Consider the following 22135-nt stretch of genomic DNA (forward strand, 5'->3'; position numbering starts at 1 on the left):
GCCACGGGGCCCTCGGAGACGCTCGAACTTGCACTAGACCTCTTCCAAGCACGACCCCGGCATCCGCAAAAAACACGCACGAAAGAGCGAGTCTGCGCAATGGCCAGTGTCCCGCCTCCACCCTTTCCCGCAGAGAAAGGGGTGCAAAGAAAAGTTTTCCAGCCGCTGTTGGACTTCAAGGGACTTAGGGCCGTGCGCTCACCGGGCTCTGCATCCCTGGACACTGACACACGCACACACACACACAAACACACACAGCCCAGCACACATTCAGAGAAGCGCGCACCAGCAAGGCAAGGACACACGCGCGCTCACAGGCCCACGAGTGCAAGGCCTTGCGCACCCACCCGGGACGTTCACGTGGGTGACGACCCAAGGGAGCCCCAGCAGCCATCCACGCCGCACTCACCTGGCGCGGACGCCCACGCGCCCCGGCTTCGCGCGCCAACCTCGCGGGCGGGCCCGGGGCCAGCGCGCGCCACCGCATGGCCGCCCCTGTGGTCCGGCCCCCCAGTCCACGGCCGAGCGTGGGGCTCAGGGTCCTGCGTGGGCAGGGCGGGGGGTCTCGTCCGTCTCAGCCGGCTCTGCAAAAGCTCCTGCCGTCAGAAGTCAGACGCCGGGAACAAAAGCCAGGCGCGAGTGGCGCGCCCCGCGCGGCCCTCCTCCATCTGACACGAATTAGCCCGCCCTCCCCCGCAGACCGCAGCCCAGAGCCGGGGCACCGTTGCTCAGCCAGACGCGGGAGAAGTGGGCGACGAAACGCCTTCCCGTGGGGGGTGGGGGGGTCGGCGTGGGGCACGCCTCCCTGCCGCCATCTGACTGGAATTACCGACGCTTGGCTCGGGGTTCGGCATTACTAGGATTTCAAACCTCTAGGCGCGCTGGCCCCGGGGCTTAAGAGAATCAAAACGCCGCAGGTTCCCAGGGCTTTTGGCATTTCAAAATCTTGACTAGTCTCCAGTCCACTCAGCATCTGCCCTGGGAAGTATTTACCGGTAATCGACACTACCCAGCTAAGAGTGCATTTGAAGTAGGGAGAGGGAAAACGCTGAGGCATAGGGGACTTTATACCAGTTTGCTTCTAAGGCTTTAAAATTAAAGGGGGTGAGCTTGCTGGGGTTTCAGGCAAAGCCCAAAGCAAGTGACCTGCCCACTTGGCATCCTCGATGGGATGGATGGGTGCCCGTTCTCCATCTCAATGCCATCAGCTTCTGGACAATCCCGACAAATAGCATCTCAGCCTTTCCATCCTTGGTCTGGGATTTCAGAAAGACCTTAGAAATCTGGGGGGGAGGGGGGAAGAAGTCCCTGGGGTGGAGGAAACTCAAACCAGGAGCCTGGAAAGTGCGAAGGTCACTCTAAAAAGCCATGAGGATACACGCTCTTGACAAAGAAGCCCTTCTCCTTCTCCAGGCCTGTTAACCTGCACAAGCTATGTCCTTGAAAGCAATTTCAATAGCGGCTTCCAACAAGGCAAAGTCTAACATCCCAGACTAAGGAGAGGTTACCTTGAAGATGGATGAGTTCAAGCTGAAGCAATTGCAAGGGCCTCTTTAGTGCAGCAGAGGAGATCCCTGCAATGGAGTACCAGGGTACTTAGCATGTAGATCTAAGCCCGAAGGCTCAGTGCCCCCTGGCACCAGGCCCAACCCATGTGGCGTTCTAATAGCCTGCAGTGTCCCAGAGCCCAGTCTCTGTGAATCTCACACTCTAACTTGGAGTCTGTGTGCCCAAATGCCTTAGATGGGAGGGCAGTCTGGGTGGGCTGCATGGGCCTTTATGGTTACCACATGTGCAAATTCCAGCCATCAATTCAAGCTCTCAGGTTCTGGCACTAAGTATCCATCCTTCGCTTTCTGCAGTGGAGTAGCGGTGGCTGCTCTTCAAGTTTCAACTACAAAACTAAAAGAAAGAGAGAAAACCCAAACTTTGCCTAATATACACACGCCATCCTGGGCTCCAATTCTTCGTGCAGTTACCATCACCAGGCAGATGCACGAGTTCTTTTGCCCTCCCCCTCTGCATTCACCTTTCACTGTTTCAGTGTCCCTTCATCCTTGTTTTCTGTAGCCACTTATTTAAGCCTTACTTTTTATAAGTCATATTCCTACATGCACCATCTCTAGCCTCTACTGACTGGGGTTCCCTGAGAATAGGAGTAATGCAATCGCTTGTCTAACCCAAGACAAGGTAGGAGGCAGTGACTCTCCTGCCTATCAGCTGTGCAAGATGCAAGCTCTTCTTCGGCAGGCTGGCCACATCAGCCACAGGCCTTACTAATATGGGTGCTGACAGACCCAGCAGAAGGAATCTGAATTCAGAAATGAAGGCACAGGGCCCTAAAGCGATAACATGTTCTCCCTCTCTCTGAGGGAGAACATGGGCTCCGCATACCCTGGGGTCCACACAGAATTATCATTAAGAGGCAGGCGCCGCCAAATGTGGCAGCTCGTGTCTGTGATCCCAGCAGCAGGAAGACCGAGACATCGCTCAGGCCTGCCACACAGGAGGCAAACATCAGAAGGTGGCTCTTTATTACAGGTGTACCTGAACCTGCCGGAAGTTATTTAAAAGAATACACCATTCAGAAAACGCCTACTCTTTATTATAGTTATAAACTATGTGAATGTGATACACCTTCCAGCTCATGACAACAACATGGATTGTCTCAGCCCCAAGGACCCTGGACAAAGTCCAAAACCTTGAAACCAGGAGACTTGCCTCCAGTCTCTTTCTTCATCAGGCTGCCCCTCTCCCATGCATCTCCTTGGCCTCCCCGATCCCTCAAGCAGGTTCCCAGCTGGGCTCCAACCTCTCAGTTCCTTCCATTCTGAGCTGTGGACTCTCTTCTGACTTCTGTTCCCTTTCTCTTTTCTACCTGACAATGAGTGCTTTTTCTGAGCTCCACTGAAGATCCACCTCCCACCAGCTCCCCATCCGCAGTGGTTAATAATCTCCCACCCCTAAGTGGAATTCATGGCAGAGGAAATCCCTCTTCATTTGTTCATCTGTACAATGCATCAGTGCTCGGTGGAGTATGAGCACGGATGAGAAAAGGTCCGTCAATGTCCTGCTCCCTGTCCACCAATGCTGCTCACTAACACCCTTCTCCACATCTTGAGAAAGCTGTGGACAGACAGATTGATGGGGCCTGGAAAATCCAGATGCAGCCAGCCCTTCTGGTGGCTGATGACCACCTAACACTTGAATGGCAGACTCATTTCATCCCCACTCTGCAAACAACAGTGAGAGACATCTTTCTCCCCAGCCTCCTGTTTTGTCCCACTCCTTGAGGCTTCCAGTTGCCGAGATTGACTTCTCCTTGGCTTCTGACTGACTATACCAGCTCCCCAGGAGCATTCTTTTTACAAAGGCAGAAGGAAAAGCTACACAACCAAGGGAGACATCAGTGTGGCAGCCCTCGGGGAGAGAGGTTATATATCCAAGAATTAAAAACTCAGACTGGCTGGATGGTGGAGGCGCTCATGGGAGGCAGAGGCAGGCATATAATTTCTGTGAGTTTGAGTTCAGCCTAGTCTACAGAGCTAGTTCCAAGACAGCCAAGGCTACAGAGAAACACTGTTTTGAAAAAAAGAAAAGAAAACTCGGACTGAATTGAGGACATGTGCCCATAGGCAGCCAAATTTTTTCATGTCAAATCTGTGGTTCCCCTGGAAAGTTGTCACTATGGTCTAGAAGCGGCTATTACACTCACTCATTCATGTGCTCACTCGCTCACCTGCAGAATCATTTGCTGAGGAGTCCATGAGCACATACCATCAGGAGGGAGCAACAGTGTCCACGCATGATGTAAGACCTCAGTTCGTGGGCTGAGATCTGAAAGGGGTGGACGTTTCCCCAGGCACCAGAGGAAGTGAGGATGTGTTTGGATTAGTAGGCCAGATATGGCAGCTAATGTGAAGCCAAAGCTGGATGTAGACAGGGTGCAGGAAAGATGTTGGGGAACTAAGCAGAATGGCAGAAAGCAGTGACAGGAGGAACCCCAGCTAAGTCTGGCTGGACCCCGAGTTACATGGAGGTTACAGCAGGTGCTAAACTAGGAGCACTAGGAAGATCTCCCGGAAGAGCAGCTGTGGCCACGGAGAACAGTCTGGAGTGTGTGCAGGGATGGTTTTCAGTCTTAGGGGAGAGTCACAGCAGGGTGCCCTCTCTGGCAACAGCAGGCCTGGAAATGTAAAATGTGAACACAGGGTGACAGGGAAGAGACATGTGATGAGAAACTGGATACCTACAGGAAGACTAAGCCTGGAGCCTCCTGTCTTATTTGGAGAAGGGAGAACATTGTACAGGAGTCAGACACAGTGGCGCAGCAGCAAATCCCATCCCCTGGCATAGGTACACTGAGAAGTGAAAGCAGCATAAACAGACACCACCAGCTCTGTCCACAGGGGTCAGGGTTAGAGAAACAGAGCCCTGTGTCGAGGTCTCACCCACAGGAATGACAGAAGACCACACCACAAGGACATGGGAGTCAGTCCAAAGTGGTTCCTACTGGCCAAACCTCAGAGGGTTCTAGTGGCAAAAGAAATAGTGAAAATACTGTATTGCAAACCACTGGCAATGGAGTCCTTGAATCTTCACTGTTACAAATAAAATGGTCAAAGACTGTGGAGTCAGCACCCCCCACCTGGTAGGGCAAGGAAGGGATGAGCCGGACAACAGATGTGCCCTGAGAAGACAGTGTTAGGCTGTACAGAGTTTGTAAGGGAGGGTTAAGACCAGCTTCCCCCCATCCTGGGGAGGCCACTATGGGGTCACGCGCAAAAAGAGATATCCTCTAGCACCCATCTCCTTGGAGAACAGAGAACCCTACACACAGTATCTTCATTGTAAAAGGTGAAAAGTCTAATATTGAGAAGGTGGTAGACAGCCCATGTCAATCAAGAGGTTAGGATGACTATGGCCCTGGATCAGGCAAGCCTTTGCCAGTGCTAACAACAAGCTATGGAGCTCTTATCTCCAGAAATCCCGAAGCCTGGCTTTCTCTCCTTGTCCCAAGGCCCTCAAATCTGGGCCTTGCTCAAGCACAGACCTGGGTCAAACCCTCTCTTGGAAGATCTTCCTTCTTCCCCATTTCCTAGTGCATCCAGCTTTTGCTCCATCCCACCTACAGAGGAACAAGAGGTGCCTGCCATGGTACTGACCACAAGTCACTATGCCCTGTCACCGTCTACTCCCCAGAGTCCTCGGAGGGTCCCAGAGCCTTCTCTACCTCACTATCATGGCAGAGCCTCACTAAGAATGTGGGGCACAAGATCTCATGGGTTCACTGTTGAGTCAAGAACACACAACCCAGGGAGTAGTTCCTGATTCCCCTACAAGCCTTCCCCAGAAATATACTAAAAACAGTAAGTACATTTCGAAGAGCCAGAGAACAAACTAAAGATGTTACATTTAAAGTGTGACCCAGGATATGTAGTAGGAAAGTGATTGTTACCACCAAGATGAATGTGGGACAGCAGCTTAGGTGTTACCATCCTCAACACTGCTTTGTCCTCTATGGACGCTTTTCCTCATAAAATCTGCCTGTGCATCCACTGCATCTGGGAGGAATCCTGGAGCCAGTGCCTTCGAGGGAAGGGCGTTAGTGTGGCCAGTCCCAGCAACATGTCTTCACTGGCCACAGAGGTCAAGACAACAGCCGGGGCAACAGGTTAGGGCCAACTGTCAATCTACAACAGCCACATCTGGGGGCTTCTCAGTCAACAACAGATGGTGACTTCTGACATGGTAGCAGGGTGTTCCACCAGCGCTGAGGAAACATGCTCCATTTCCCCTGTTCTCTCCCATCACAGACTTCCTTCCCCCTGACTTAGAGAAGTAAAGAAAAACTGCTATTCCTGCAAATCTCATCCTCACTGTGGGCTTCCTCCTTCCCCAGTCAAACAGCAACTGTCCATTAAGGACATAAAGTATGAAGCTCCTCTCCCTCTGCTCCTAGGCAGTGGATTCTTCTTTAGCCAGATACATAGATCTGACCCTCCTCTTGGTCAGTCAGAGGAGATAAAGGGCAAGGAGGCAGGTAGAGGCATTGGGCCAGGCCACTAAGATGAATCAGGAAAGGCTCAGGCCTTTCTGCAGTCCTTCCCTCAACCTAGCCCGGCCTAGACGGCAAGACCTTTCCTCAAATCAAAACAGCAAGCAAGTCAGGTACAGTGTACACACCCTTAACTCAGCACTCAGGAACAGAGGAGGCAGAAGTAGGTGGATCTCTGTGAGTTTAAGGCAGCCTGGTCAACATGACAAGTTCCAGGCCAGCCAGAGATATATAATGAGATCCTATCTGAAAGAAAAAAAAAAGAAAAGGGGGGGAGGGGCTGGCATGGTGAGACACACCTTTAATCCCAGCACTCAGACGACAGAGGCGGGTGGTTCTTTGTGAGGTCAAGGCCAGCCTGTTCTACAAAGCAAGTCTAGGATAGCCAGGGCAGGCACAGACAAACCCAACAAACAAAAACACAAAGGGAGGGAGGGAGGGAGGGAGGGAGGGAGGGAGGGAGGGAGGGAATATAAGTACCTCAAACCTAAGGATATAGGCATATGCGGCTATAAACCCCTCACAAGTACAGCCCAGCTGAAGTGAAAGGATAGCATGCACAGCCACAATGTTTGTGTCCCCTCAAATGTCTGGGTAAATATCCTCGTGTTCAAAGAGGTTACGGTATGAGGCAAAGCCTTGTGGAGGTGACTGGGTCATGAGCTCATATAAACAATAACAGACAGGCCTAGGCAGCCCATCTCAAATGAGGACACAACACGGCAAGGAGGCCCAATCTGGTCCTATAAGATTTGCCAATGCCTCAATGTTAAATTTTTTTTTTTATTTAAAGATTATGCTTATCATTCTATTTTTTTTTTTTGTACTTTTGCATTGTGAGTATAGCTGTTTGCTTGCATGTTTGTCAGCACACAGCTTGTGTGCCTGGTGCCCTCAGACACTAATGGTATCATATCCCCCTAAGATTGGAGTTATAGACAGTTATGAGCTACCATGAAGGTGCTGGGAATCGAACCCTGGACCTCTTGACCAGTCCTAACAGCTGAGCCATCTTTCCCACCCTTTGGTATTAAACTTTCTAAACACAAGAGTGCTGTTTCCAAGCCACCCTCCTAGGGCATTGTGACCCAGGGCCCAAACAAACCAGGACATCTGCCCAAATACAGTCTCTCCCACCCCATGAGAAAACGGCTATAGGAAAAGGGTAAAGGGATTGAGACGGCAAACGCCCAATTACTAAACACAATAAATGTATAGCAATTTTTTGTGCGTGCATTGAACCAACCAAGCAGAAAGAAACCAAAGGGTTCTCAATGACCTGGGGAGACAGACCTCCAATCCCAGGGAGCGGCAGCCAGGACACACACACCCCTAGCGAGGGAAAAGGAAGACACATGGGAATCCCGCCTTCTTCCCTTAATAAGACCACAACCACATTTTTAATGGCACATTCTCCATAATGGACTGGGGTTTCTTAAGCTTTCCCCACTGGCGACCCCTTTCCACCTGAAAACTTTTTTTACCTGACCCTGTATATTTAGGTGTGTAAAATTTACAAATCAAACACTTAATTATAAGAAACATAAAAATATTTATTTTGAAGCAATTCATTGGCATACTTACTACACGGATTAAAGATTAAAAGCAAATGTGCATACTAATGAGTGGATATGTTTGCTTATATTTTTATACAAAGCACTAACTCTTGACTAAATATTCAACACTGCTAGATAAACAGCATCTTCAAATTTTTCAGAATTAACTGACTTTTTGATTTTATAATCATCACAAGCCAAAATTCACCTAACAATTTTATTTTAGTTTTGTTTTTTTGGGGCAGAGTCTCCCTATGCAGCACTGGTTGGCTTCAAACTCACAAAGATCCATCTGCCTCTGCCTTCCCCGTGCTGGGCTTAAAGACATGCATCCCACACCTGGCCTTTGCTTAACAATCATTTATTAAATTCAAGCCAGCAACTCAAACAGCAGTTTTAAAATCAAATTTCTGAAGCTGGAGAGTCGGCACAGCAGTTAAGAGCACTGGCTGCTCTCAAGTTTGATCACCAGCACCTACTTGAAAGTTCACAACTCCAATCCCAGAAATCCAATGCCCTCTTCTGCCCTCCTAACGCAACGGGCCAACATAGTGGTACACAGCCATATACGCGGCCAAAACACCCGTATACCTCAAATTTTTTAAATTTGAAAAAAGGAAAAAAATCTAACACAATATAATGTCAAATATGCTGATTTGATACTCACACACTAGAAGAAAATAGCACAAACTAAATCTTCATTTTCAATAATTAGACCATTACGTTTGTGTAAGAGCAGAAAACTGTGTTACACTAAAAACACTGACATTCATCCAACAGACAGGACTCTGCACTGTTTCCGGCAATCCTGTGTTCACTGGCCAGTCACTGCAAGACAGCAAGTGCAATGTGAAGTGTGCACACTGTGTTCATAACCAAGGTGGAAGAGAGGCTGGATGCCCCAAGCAGGTGCTGCAGAAAACACTGCACACTCATGGAGCCTTTGGTCTTGGGTTCATTTGATCACTGTGCTTTTAAAAACTTTGTACATTTGTCAAATGCTCCCATGTGCCCCACGCTGAGTTACACAACTCTGTAGAATCATGACCCGCTTTTAAAAAGCAGAGTTCTAAACTAGATGTGGCACGCCTTTAATGCCAGCACTCTACACACAGAGACAAGCCAAGTTCTGATGAATGAAGGCCAGCCTAGACTTCACAGGGAATTCCATACCAGGCAGGGACACATAGCAAGACCTGGTCTCAAAAGAAGAGGAAGGGGAAAGAAGAGGAGGAGAAGGAAAAAGAGGAGGAGGTGGTGGACAATGATAGCAACAACCTAAGTGCAGTTACCAGCTCTTACAAGATGGCTCACAACCATCAGTAACCCCAGTTCCAGCCTGTAGGCGCCAGCACACATATGGTGCCCATACATGCAGGCAAAACACTCATACATATAAAATAAATTTAAAGTAGTAGAAATAGTGGGTCCGGGAGGCTTAATAACTTGTTAAGACTCAAAGCTGTGCAGCTAGTAGATTGAAATCGCCTTGGGGGGGGCACTGATAAATGAACAGACAAGGGGCCATTGATGGAGGAGGATATAGAACAAACATCCTATGGTATTTAAAGAAGGATAAAATCCTGCCATTTGCCACGGCTTAGGTGGAACTCTGGGTAATGAAATAAGCCAGGCACAGGAAGGCAAGCACCATGTGAGCTCATTTATGTATAGATTGTGAAAGAACAACCTGACAGAACTGAGTAGAGAGTTGGTTAGCCCATTTGGACAGGGGCAGAAGATGGTGTGTGGGGGGAGGGGGGTATTGACCAAAGTTTGTTAGGTGCAAGCAAGTTCTGGTTTTCTATTGCACGGAAGACTTTCACAGATGAGAATAACATACCGTGTGCTGCAAAATAGAGGGTTTCAATGCTCTCACCACAGAGAAAAAATAAACATTTAAGATGATGATATGCTAATTACCCAACTGCCATCAGTATGTAATGCATGTCCATATCAGAACATTATGCTAGAGCTGAGAGACACACACACACCAATGTGCTTTATGAATATGTACAATTAGTATGTCTGAATTAACGAATGAAAGTTAGGAATCAAACTTAATTTAAAGAAAACCTGTACAGTTTCCCCAGGCAGTCTGCTAAGGAGACCCTAAGCCTGGTCCATCTGCTCTCCACCCAGTCTCCTACCAGCCCCAGAGTAAGGCCGGCACAGCTGGTCTTCTACAGGGAGACCCACTCCGCTCAGAGTCCACAAGGAGTCCCTTGGATTAGCCCTCCCTAGTCCTTTCATAACTCCTCAGCTCTCCAGACTAGAAGCCACCCAACCTCTGTTGAGGCCAGCACACAACAACGACGCCACATCTAGACAGACCCTGAGCAGAGAACATAGCACATCATCAGAGGGGCCACCCAGGGTCAAGAGGGGCCACGCTGACCCTTTACAGCCTCTGAAGGGGGTAGACAGAAACATCCCAAGCTGAACCAGCTGACCCCAATAATTCACACCACGAATTCTGGGGGTCTCCGGACTCAGTGTGTCTTTGAAATCTCCCATGGGGCTCTCAGCTACACCTGAGTTGACAGGCTAGGAGCAATGGACTTGGGAACAGAGGCCCAGAGCCTGGCACGTTCCCCCAGCAGCCATGCCTGAAGGGAAGCTGGCAGCACACCCTGCAAAGAGCAGAGTGCCTTGGCAGACTCCAGCCAGGCCGGCTGTGCAATGACAGGTTTAATATTAACTTCTCTGAGTCACGGTTTCTTTCCTCCTTACTGCTGACTGACCTCAAAGACTTCTGGTGAATGCTAATCAGTCAGTCATGGTGAGTCAGTGTCTCGCAACTCCCCGACCTCACCCCCCTTTTTTGTTTCTGTAAACAGAAAAAGTTTTAGCTACTTAATATCGAACTCTTCAAAGGTGAGATTGTTGTTCATGGGGCCATGAGTCAGCATTTTCCTTCACAAATAGTTCACAGATAGTTCAGGAAATCTACCACACTCACCGATGTTGGCTGTTCCCTCCCCTGTCATGGCTCGAGCCTTAGGGTTCAGATTGGGAAGTGTTCATCCCTGTACTCAGCAAAGGCAGGAAAGCCTCCCAAAGAGCAGATACTTTTAGCACGGGACTGGCAATCTTTCTTTATTAAAAAAAGAACAAGTTTATAGCCATCACTGTCCTCACGTTAAGGGAGAGTGGGGGTGCTGGCTAGGCAAGACCCCTTTACTGCTGTCTAGTATCGATGTCCAAGCTCATGGACATGCCTGCAGGGGTGGAGTGGGTGTTCCTACTGTGTCCCTCCGACCACATCTCAAGGGGCTGTGCTTGGCAAACGCTGCCTTTATAGAAGGAGTAAGTGTGTAAATCAACAAAGGCAAGCCACTAGGTTTAAGGTGACTGTCACTGGGAGGCCACACCCCAGTGTGGAGGTTACACCCTGGGTTAGGTCCTTGGAATGCAAGGCCTCCTATCAGCTGCCCTTTGAATTGCTGATTAGCTGCTTAGGGACCATTTCTCCATCATGCATACCAGAGTTTACTAAGGAGTGGGAGGGGCAGAGACCCCTTAAGCCTAAAGGGACTAAGGAGACCCACCCATCCTCTGGACAAAGAAAGGGAGAAAGGAACCCTGATGAGAAGAGCGCCCAGAAGCTGAAAGAAGGGAGTGTGGAGCAAAGAGCAAAAGGAAGAACCAAGAGGACTCAAGGTACCTAGCACTCCAAAATGATTTCAGCCTAGGAACGGAAGGGCAAAGCATCTGCAGTGGACCGCAGGGCCAACATCTCTCCTCACTGGAGCAATAGACATCAGGAGTTAAGACCTGCCTCTGCCCAAAGTGTGGAGGACACAGGGAGCCATGGCACCGGAAGATTCTCCTCCCAGGTTGTCATTACCCTGGTTCCACCAGACTACGCTGTGCGCCTGCTGTCTAAGAACCAAAGGTGAAGGCCAGAGGGACCACAAGCCAAGGGTACCACTTCCAGCTCTGAACATAACCCTAGGTCTACACTGCCGCCTCAGTCTTCCCCGCTGTACGGCTGTAACACCAACACACACAACTCAAATAACGCCTAGTGCAGAAGAACAGCACCGGGCACTTAGGTGTGTACTGCAGAGCACAAGCCTCGTGCCTCCAGTCATGCGGTGCTGGCCCAGGACCTCATAACTCATCACTTTCCTCCCTCCCTGCCCTCCACAGTAAAACCTGCTACCAAGCATCACAGCCTTCAAACACAACCCCACCCAGACCTTCCCACCCAACCCCACTTTACTTCTCTAAAGGCACCTGTAGAGAGTAACTGCTCTGCTCCCCCAAAGCAGTCTGTCCCACCACATTGCACTGAGACATTCAGATGCCACCTCTCTCCAGCTTCTTAGACCAGGAAGGAATACTCATGTCCTCCTCACTGAATCCCAGTTGCCCTCCTCACCTTATCCCAGTTTCAGCAGTGTGTGTGCATACTCTCTATGTATACCTATCTCCAAGACCATATGTCTTATTATGTCTTCTTTCAATGACCTGCCCTTCGAAAACTTTGGAGTGTGAGCTTTGTCCCACAGCTTTGGTCCACTGTGGGCACACTGCAGAACTGTCACCTTGCAGCCACTGATTCCATCAGCTGACAGCCCTTCTCCCCACAGTACTGAGCAGTGAAACACCACCCCTGACTCTCACTCCAACTGCCCCCCCTCAGATTGCTCCTCCCATCCACTATCTCCTCTACCACTCTGCCATCAGCCTGAAGGCTCTCCCTTTCTCTAGTGCACACAACATGCCCATCAGTAAACCTTGCAGGGTAAATCACAAGCTAAGCTAAGGCTCTTCATCTCCTCTCCCAATAAGCTGACCTCTTTGAACCCAAAGCCAGCTTCTTCTTGGGGAGGGTGGGGGATTCAGGAAGGAGACCCAACCCAGCAAAGCCCCTCCCACATCTGATCGGTTTGCTTAAAAATTCATAGCCCCCTCAGGCCAACTTAACCTCATCCCTGCCTTCCAGACCAGTTGTCCAGTCTGCTCACAAACTGCTGCCTCCGGACCTGTGCAAGCTCTTCCCTATCAACTCACTTTTCTACACCCTTCTTTCTAATTTCTGACAAAAACGTACCTCCTCCAGGAAGCCTTACGTGATGACCAATGGGGAACAGTCCCTGCCAGTGCGTACTCTGTTATCCATTTTCCATTTTTGTTTTGTTTCAGTGTCCTTAGCACTACAGTGATATTCTGTCATGCTGAAAAGTCATCTTCAAGAAGCCAGGGACTCCATCTACTAGAACAGGGTTATGGTGTGCTGAATGAATGAGTGAATGGTACTACTGATGGATCCTGACAGAGAGAGCCCTTACTGCCCCATTCACAATCCTTCATGGTCTGATCAGACATCCGGAGTCTCCCTCTACCAGGGTGCCGTTGTTCCTGTCTGTCCCTCCACCCCAGTCCAAGGCTAGACAAATGGCACTGGACCTATTTGCTAAATGGACCAAAGAAGGAGGCAGGGAACTGCGGACAGAGACATCACTGTGTGTCTGTACCAGAAATGGCTCCAGAGCTCACAGCTGCAAGCAGAGAGCGCTTGGTGAACTGCAGCGATGCTGCACAGCTCAAAGACGGAGACAAGAGGGTAGGCAGCCAGGCCATGGAGACTCACCGTCCTAAGATAAGACGGATAAGATGATTGGGGGGGGGTTTCAACCACACAGCTACTGCAGTCTCTCACAGCCTGTGGAATCACTACATCTAACATTATGCAGCCAGAAAAAAGAAAAATCAGAGGCTGGTGGTGTAGCTCAGTGGTACACAGAACTTGCCTGGGGTGGGAAGGTCCCTGGCTTCCATCCCCGGTAAAATAAAAAACCAGTGATGGTACCAATAATATATCTATTTTCACCGGCATGGAGAACACTCAGTGCTGTCACAAGAAGGTATACAAAACTAAAGAGATGTGAGTCGTCCCCAACCCTTCGCTGTGGGAAGGCTAAGATTGTTCCCTCTTGGTCTGAGCCTGACAAGCAGTACTTACTGACTCACATCAGCTCAAGCTCATGAGGGTCTGTGGCCATTCTCAGGCCACCTGAGGTGTTAGAACGTCTTCCCCTAGGCACAGGTGTCTCCGGGAAACCTCTTCAAACCTGCTTCTCAGGGGGCCCCCATCGAGGGTCTAGCCCATCACAGCAGGCAGACACGTCACAGCATGGAGTCCCTGCAGAACAGTGGGCCTGTGTCCACAACCCGCTGCTGGACTCCAGGAACAGACCCTTCCTCAGGACCCTCCCATTTCCAATAAGTGATACAGGAGATGCTCTACTGACAACGAGAAAGCAGTGGAAATGACAGATAGCTGGCCTGGAGATGTACAGGGGGCAGCTCTTTGTCAAGGGTGCTTCCGCAGTTTATCTACAGGTACTGATATGGTGATTTCTGGAAGAAACACAAACACCACCAAAGTCATGAATGAGGGCTGGCCCCGGCAGACATGACAGGGCACTCATGTCAGAGAAAGGCATTGGGACTCTGTGTGGGACAGGACCCTCAAACAGCTTTTCCAGCATCCCATGGCCAGCATAAGAATCTGGCTTGTGGGGTGGAAAGAAACAGAACAGAAAGTCATCAATGAAGGAAAACCAGGTGCCGCTGAAATATAACTCAAAAAAAAAAAAAAAACTTAATAGGTTTCTTTCCTGATACGCTGTCTGTGATAACAGACTGGAGGGAAGGCCAGGAAGGAAGGATAGGCAACAAAAACCTCATGAATCTAGAGACACAAGGCAAAGGACAAGGCTGCTGGTGGCTCAGAAGCAGGAAGAAGCCAGAGCCAGTCGCTAACCACATGCTAACCAGAGTTGGGGGTAGTGGTGGGGAACAGTTGAGCAGGTGGTGGCTGGACCCTGTCCAGACTTAGAGATGGAAGCCCATCATGGCTTAGGTCTGGATTGTATAGTTCTCTCTTGCTCTAGTGCCAGGTGTTTCCTAAGCAGAAGAGAAAGCAGAAGAAAAACTACGAAATGAACCTTGAAATATGAAGATCAGGGGACAAGTGCCAAGAGGCACAGATACTGGAACTCCAGAAAAGCCACCAGAGAAGGGGCAGCCAGTCTCCACTCAACAGGCAGGGAGACAAAGCAGAAACAACAGAACAATCTAAGGGAAGATCTGGCAGGTGTTCTCGACATTGGCCTTGCTCTCCACCAGGGCCTCGTGAGCAAGGAGTCTGGAGGTGAGAAAACACCTGACACAGTGCAGAAGGAAGGACCAGCAACAGGAACAGGTGAGTCAATAGACTGCAGCTGCCTTATACACACACACACACACACAGAATGAGGAAGAGGGAGGAAGAAGCAAAGCCATGGTGGAAACACCATGCAACCACTAGTCATGGATTCCCCCAGACTGTGAAATAATAAGAAAGGATTCCTTCCTCCTAAGACTATTGGAGGAAGGAAAGAAAAGAAGAAAAAAAAAAAAAACTTCAAATGGTATAAAGCAAAGCAAGGACACTCTACACCATGTGTCTGTGAAGAAACAGTGGGTCCAGCTGGGCCTGGAGGGAGCCTCTGGCTTCTGTCTTCTACAGATGCATCCACAAAAGGGTGTTTTCATAAGGAGACATCCATACAGATGCTGCAGAGGGGAGCCCTTGCTACCCACAAACACTTACTTGTGTAGTCCCCAGCTCGTCACATTCTTGTGACACACTTAATTCCATTTCGTCGTTAGTTATTTTCCTCCTGAGGCTATTTTGGCTGCAAGACAGATTCTACAGGGATTTGACAAATAGGAAAGATGCTTAGAGATGGGTTTATCGTAATCCTGCCAAGCTAGAAAGCTGAGTTCAGCATATGAGTGAGGTGAGAAGCAAGGGGGGAGAAAAAAAAAACATGAACGTCAGCCTCTATGTCCTCAAGACGCATATACACAAATCCACATATACATATGTGCATGCACATGCCCTCATACATGTCTGTGTGTACACATGGACACATGCCTTCACACATTCCACATGGACACATGCCTTCACACATTCCTATGCACACAGTCATACCTACACCCACACAGAAGTGAAGGCAGTAGGTGGAATGTGGAGTGAGTGGTGAGTTCAGACTCTCCTTGAGCCATGAGCTGTGTTCACCTATAAAAGCCCACGGCTGCTAAGGAGGAAGAGGGACTGGTCCACAGTGATGCCTGCAGGAAAACTAGAGACTGTTTTTAAATCAAAATATGATTTCTAGAATTTTTCTTTATTTAATAAAACTTAAACTTGAGCTACCCCAAGGAAGTCCCCAGACCAATTTTAGGGTCCACACTGAGTACTGAGGCTCCCTAGACAAGGTTGGTCCTTGGATTCATTCTATGCCCTACCTGCCTCAGGTCCAGAAAGTATAAAGGTGAGTGGTGGCACCTGGGCCTGGGCAGCAGGCTCTCTGAGGCGGAATGTGAAGATGCAGGGGATGTCAAACTTCAGAGATCTCAGGTTTGAGGTCAGGATGGGCTGGCATCCTCAAGGGGGTTAAACTGATCAATCTGCTAACGATACAATTATTGCTTTGTCTGCTGGGTTTTTATTAGTCTTTTTTGTTTGATCAAATCCAATGCCTCATATCTTGCTACCCAAGCGCATCCTTACCCACCCCCTTCTTCAGACAGGGTCATGCTACATAGGCCAGGCTGTCTTCAATCTCATGACCCTCCTGCCTCAGACTTCTGGATACTGGGATTCCAGACTGGCTCAACTTGAACTTCTCATTTTTTTGACCTTTGAGACACCGTGCTACCACGAAGGATGACACCTGGAAAGCCCTAGGGAGGTACTGCCTAGCCCAGACATGCCACCTGCCTTATGTCCTCCCATCCTATATCTACTGCCCTCAGAGGACAATCAGGAACAGGACAGGGGGCAAGTGGAGTGGGGCAGAGTCCACAGTCCCTGCTCATCAGCAGTTTGTGATCTGGCTCTAACCCAGACCACGCCAGACGCTCACCTGCCTTTGCAGCACCAGACTAACATGGGTCAGTACCACCCTGTAGACCATCAACATGCTTGGAAAAGTTCATAGCATACCATGAAAGAGATGGGTTATACTGAACTACTCAGGTCGCACAATTACTTCCAGCCTAGTATTCCCAGAGCTCACAAAAGGCATTTTTCACCCAGACACTATTTAACTTCACTCTCAACTCTCTCTGTCCAAGGATTCCGCCATCCCACCTGCAGGGTTTCTCTATGTAGATCTAACTATACTGGTACCCACTAAGTAAACCATCCTGCCTCTGACTCCCAAGTGCCACCACACCCAACTCAAGGTTATCCTCTGGCAATAAACAAATACACTGTATGTACCTAGTTCACTTTTTAGATCAAGGACTGATTTCCCTAATAACTGGAGATGTTTGCAAATACAGTGGCTCTTTAAGGCCTTAACCAGGGCTGAGGTGGGTGGCCACCAGCATTTCATGGCAGGAGGTGGGAATGAAACCCAAATCCTAAATTCAACCCCAACAATCAAATACCCCACATAAGTCACCAGGAAGCACACCCAGGGTTCAAGAGTGTGTCATGGAATTCTCCAGAGTAAATCTGCAAGCTGGAAGGATGTCTTATTGGGGGAGGTCTGGGTAGGAGGACGCAGTGAGCAGACATCAACGTCTCCCCCATCAGACCAGAGCCTGTAGCCCACTCCCCGATAGAGCTGAGCAAAGCAGACCCTCTGCCGCCTTCCCCCCTCCAATGTGGACCCCACCGCAGGATGATGGGGGGGAGCTGTTTCCAGTGTCAGGGACGTGTGGGTTCCTAACATAAAAGGAGACAGGGAATTTGCTGTCCCGATCAGAGCAAGCCTCAGCAAGCCAGGTGCGGGGAGGATCAAAGCGGGAGAGCCACCTCCCAGCTAATCCCCGCCAGGAATGCATTCTCCCCGGCATTGTTTTCTTCTCTTACCTACAGGCAAGAGGTAGGGCTCCCAACCTGACACTCCACTCAGGGTCCTGAACCCCCCACGCCGGCAGGTCTGGACACCCCACCTTCCCCAGACTGTCCATCAACCCCACTTCAAAGGGGCCGACCCGGTGCCTCCTATCTTGAATTGATGCAGGTGCTCTGAGGTGAAGAAAGGGGCTGGTTTCCACTCTGGGCTGCTTGGGGTTGAGTCTCTCATCTGCTTTCACCTTCTGAACATTCCAGCTAGCTCCCATTTCCTCCACTGAAATAACAACAAAAACCTGAAACAAAACAGTGGCAGCTCCTGATGATGTCAAAGGACCTAATGGAGCAGAGGGGTGGCCATAATACTGTTGATTAGTGGGGACACTGAGGTAGGGACAGGGAGACACCAGCCACTCATCCCCTCTGGTTGTAGCTCTCCAGCCCCCACCCACCCCGACTCACTCCTCCACCCCCGTGCTGACCAAGACTAGCACATTTTAGGTGCATCTTTGATAGTGTGGGTGTGGGACCAGAACAGAGCTGCTGAGGATAAAAAGACAACTAGAATAGTCTAAGCCCCTGCTGTGCTGGCACTGGTAAGACCCTGATTTTAATGGATGAGGTCTAATCACCAATGTGGCAAGTAGGTAACGATGTCACTTTTTAGGTGCCTGGAGGGGACTATGGCTATGCAAACAGTGTTTCTATAAGGTGCATACATCTAACCAGGCACCTGAAAGAGGTGTATCTGGAATTATCACAGAAAGAAGCTGGAGAGGGAAGGAAAGGGGCAGGGAGGGCGGGAGATTTGAAGAAGGAGGGAAGAAAGGAGGAAGTAGGCAGAATCTTGCTCTTCCATTCCATGCAGGAAAGTTTCCTGTGATAGCCCTTCTCTGCCAAGGCAACCGGCATTATTGCCTTTCTCTAAGGAAGGAGACACTTCCACTTCTCTGGAACAAATAGGTCCGTTACTGTGAGAATGAGCCAACAGGAAGTTGGGGGGGGTTCTCCCCTCTGCAAGCACAAACTTGCTCTCCATTCTGTGAAGGAGGTCAAGGCCCTCAGCAGAGGCGGCCTGTGGTCATGGACTTCCAGCCTCCAGAACAACTAGCCACAATAAATCTCTCTCTCTCTCTCTCTCTCTCTCTCTCTCTCTCTCTCTCTCTCTCTCTATCAACTACCAGCAACATAACAATGGGGAGGTGACAGGTTGGAGCATTCCTGTCAGGCGTGGAGGGATGGCAAGGTGACAGGTTGGACCATCCTGTTGGTGCTGGTGTGCTTCCCTCACCAAGACTTCTACTCTGAGAACTGTCAGATGTCCTCCATCTCGGTCCACTCTACATTGCCACGCAGGCAATTCAACTGATCTTCCCTCAGGGGCCTTTAGAGTCCTTACAACATCCTATGTCACCACCTGCATCCTATATCATCATCTGGGCCAGGTGCTCCAGATCTAACTGTTCCCTCCCACTCTCCCTGCTTCAGTTTTTCTCTTCCCTCTGACTTTCTCTCTCAGAACCCTCCCTAACCACCATGCTCCTCTTCCTCTTTTTCTACATTCTCCCACTGTCTCTCCATCATCTCTCTCTCTTTTCCTTTCCCCACATAAATCTCTTCTTATCAGATCTATTGTGTGCTTGGCATTTTTAAAAAAATATATCTTAACACCCACCCATCCCTCCATCCCTGCCAGCGTGTTCCTCACTCCTAAGGATGTCTTCATCAGGAAACAATGGGAGCGGGTTAACAACTACCATGCTGGTGTTGCTGACACAGACACTATAAGAGGAGTGTCAGCAAGCAAACACTGACCTCTAACTGGAGCTGGCTCCCTCCCCAGCTCTCAAAAAGTATTGTTTCTCCACAGGTGTCTAATAGGTGCTGGATTCCTGTCTCCACATTCCAAAGGTGAAGCAAATCAAAAGCCCATCATCACCATACACAGATGGAGCCAACCCTATCCCAGAGAGCAGGGGATGAGCTCCAGCCCCAACACCCTATCCCAGCACTGCAATGGCCAGCCCTGAGTCTGCACATTTGCCAGCCATCCTGCAACAGGGCTTCTATACATTGCTTCTGTGATCAGGACATTCATGTCTCCCCAAAGCCCACAAACTGAAACCTAACCTCTAAGATGGCGGTATTTTGAGGCTGAGAACTCAGGTGTCCATGCCATGAGAGTGAAGGTCTCATGTCAGGGTTGGTCTCTTTAGCAAAGAGCTCATCGGTCCTTCTATAATGTGGAGACATATAGAAAGTGGCCTCTGTGAAGCAGAAAGTGGAGCCTACCAAACACCATATTTGTCAGAGACATCTAGATCATGGACCCTAGCTTGCAGAAACACAAATTAACCACCACTCCTTTCCTTGTGTGCATGCTAGGTGATTTATTTCTAAGGTAAATGACAGCAGGACTAACAAATAAAACCTCATCATGGCCCATGACACCTGACAATCCAATGCCTTCCATGTGTTTGCCAACAGAACTTCTAGGCTTCATTTCATGCTAGCTCCCCTGCCTCTCCACCCTTAACGCCAATGTCAAGGTCATCTAATGGATCTTTCTTAGCAAAGTGTGTTCATGGCCTCATTCTGGGCTTTGACACTCTTCCTAATTAGCTTCCCAGCAAAACTCTGCCCTTCTGAGGCAGGTACAAGAACCTTCATTTCTTAGTACCATAGCCAACTCCTGAGCTGTGCAGAGCAGTGTCCCTTCTGAGGTTCGAATCAGGCCATCTTATTGTCTGGTGGACTTGAGACAGTGACTAAACTTCCATGTCCTCAGTGAAGTGCCCAAAGCCAGCCAGGAACCTCACAGGTCAGGTGTGAGGCCAGCAAACATGTGACACTGTGCAATGCTGCATGACCCCATGTGACACCATGTGACATACATACAGCAGGACAGGACACACAGGGGCATCAGTGGCCCTGCAGAAGGGCCTTGTGAGCTTAGCCTCCAAGGTCTGCTCAGGGACAGTTAGGGCTTTCCTGGTGTGTCTTCATTTCAACACATAGCTCTGTGAGGAAGCTGAGGCATGACTGAAACACTTACTCAGTGTGTGCCAACAACCGGCGCATGGTGGAGTTGCAAAGCAAGACTTTACCCCAAGTCCACCAATCCCTGACCTTCCCTGGGCTTCACCATCTTCTCTCAAAGGTTTGCTTTTCCTCTGCATGTGTTCCCTAAAACATTTTACTCCACATACTGTTAAAGCCATCTTGGGAACTTGGCAGGGTGTTAAAAAAGGAACAGGAGTTTAGGATTCTGAGGACCTGCTGGGAGGTGGTGGCACAGAGCTTTAATCTCACCACTTGGGAGGCAGAGGCAGCAGATCCGAGGCCAGCCTGGTCTACACAGAGTGAGTTCAGGCCAGCCATGGCTACACAGAGAAACTCTGAGGGCTTGGGACTAGAGAGGAGGTAGCAAAACATACAGGAATGAATACTAACCTCTGGGTATTGTACACACACCCCCACAGAGAGAGAGAGAGAGAGAGAGAGAGAGAGAGAGAGGTTTAAAACTATCTTTTTAAAAAAGATATAGATGCTGTGGGCTACAGCATTGACTTGGAGATTGAAAACACATTCCCAGAGCCAGCTTAGTGGTTTAGAGTCCTTGTTGCTCGTCCAGAGGACCTGTGTTCAATCCCTGGCACCACAGCAGTGGTTTTACCTCTATCTATTGACTCTAGCTCCTAAGGATCTGATACACATTCTGGCTTCCACCAGCACTTCCACAAATACACAGATAAACACAGACACTCAAGCATGAATGCACACATGTGCACACATACACAATGCACACACATGCACGAGCACGAATGCACACACACAAAAACCAAATAAACCCACTTTTTGTTTGTTTGTGTTTTATTGTAGGGGAAGTCAGGGTATTACTATGTGGCCGTAGCTGCCTAGAACTCACTGAGATCCACCTTTTTCCACCTTGCCTGTCCTAAAATAAATCTTTTTCTTTTCTTGCCTCCCCCCATTTGTAGGCACTGTTTAAAACGTTCAATGTCCCCAATCCTAAGGGCTGCCCACCTGCCCTGTAGCAAATGCCTGATGAATAGCTTCTGTTCAAACACTGCAGGGCTTCAGAAACCAGTCCAGAGCAGATTCTATCCCCCTAGGCCAAGGACTAGTTCAGACTCTTTTTCTACATCTAGGGTACCACAAACCAAAGGAATCTTCTCAGACCTCACAGCCTCCATCCCAGCTTCCAGATACGTAACCAGATACCCAGAGAGGGAAAGCCACCATTCCAGAGCCACAGCCCTAGACCATACATTCTTGCTGCTCAGACTCTGAGCACCATCTTTCAACAGCAACCATTCAGGCAAGCATCAGCTAACAGTATGTGCCTGGGGACCCACGAGACACCCTTACGCATTTGTTTCCCCTTGAGGTATCTTGGAGACCCTTTCTTGATACACAGGACTAAGACATGGCCCCAGTCAAGAGCCAGTGGGGGCCATTGCAAACCAAGCTGTACTCCCAATGCATGGGTCCCTGAGCAAGTAATCCCAAACAGAGTATACAAGGACCAGGAGCAACAGGGGAGCCTGCTGGAAGCATGGAGTTCCCTCTTACCTGGAGTCTCCTTAAAGGCTCTCAAACCTAAGCTCAGAATTCTAAGTGAAGATT

General features: G+C 49.4%; 1 protein-coding gene across 4 annotated transcripts in view; it reads right to left on the reverse strand.

The window, feature by feature from the left end:
- The window catches only part of Tns3 (tensin 3), a 230275-nt gene that overhangs the window by 190647 nt on the left and 17493 nt on the right, over positions 1-22135 (reverse strand). The window contains exon 1 of one of the 4 annotated variants that reach the window (XM_060365656.1): positions 410-745. The exons of the other annotated variants lie outside the window; for them this stretch is intronic. Coding sequence (XP_060221639.1) covers positions 410-487 — 78 coding nt within the window. The 5' untranslated portion in view covers positions 488-745. Of the gene's footprint in view, positions 1-409; positions 746-22135 lie in introns of those variants that run through there. 4 annotated transcript variants of the gene reach the window in all.

Source organism: Meriones unguiculatus, chromosome 12 (assembly GCF_030254825.1).
Source record: "Meriones unguiculatus strain TT.TT164.6M chromosome 12, Bangor_MerUng_6.1, whole genome shotgun sequence".
Lineage (NCBI taxonomy): Eukaryota > Metazoa > Chordata > Mammalia > Rodentia > Muridae > Meriones > Meriones unguiculatus.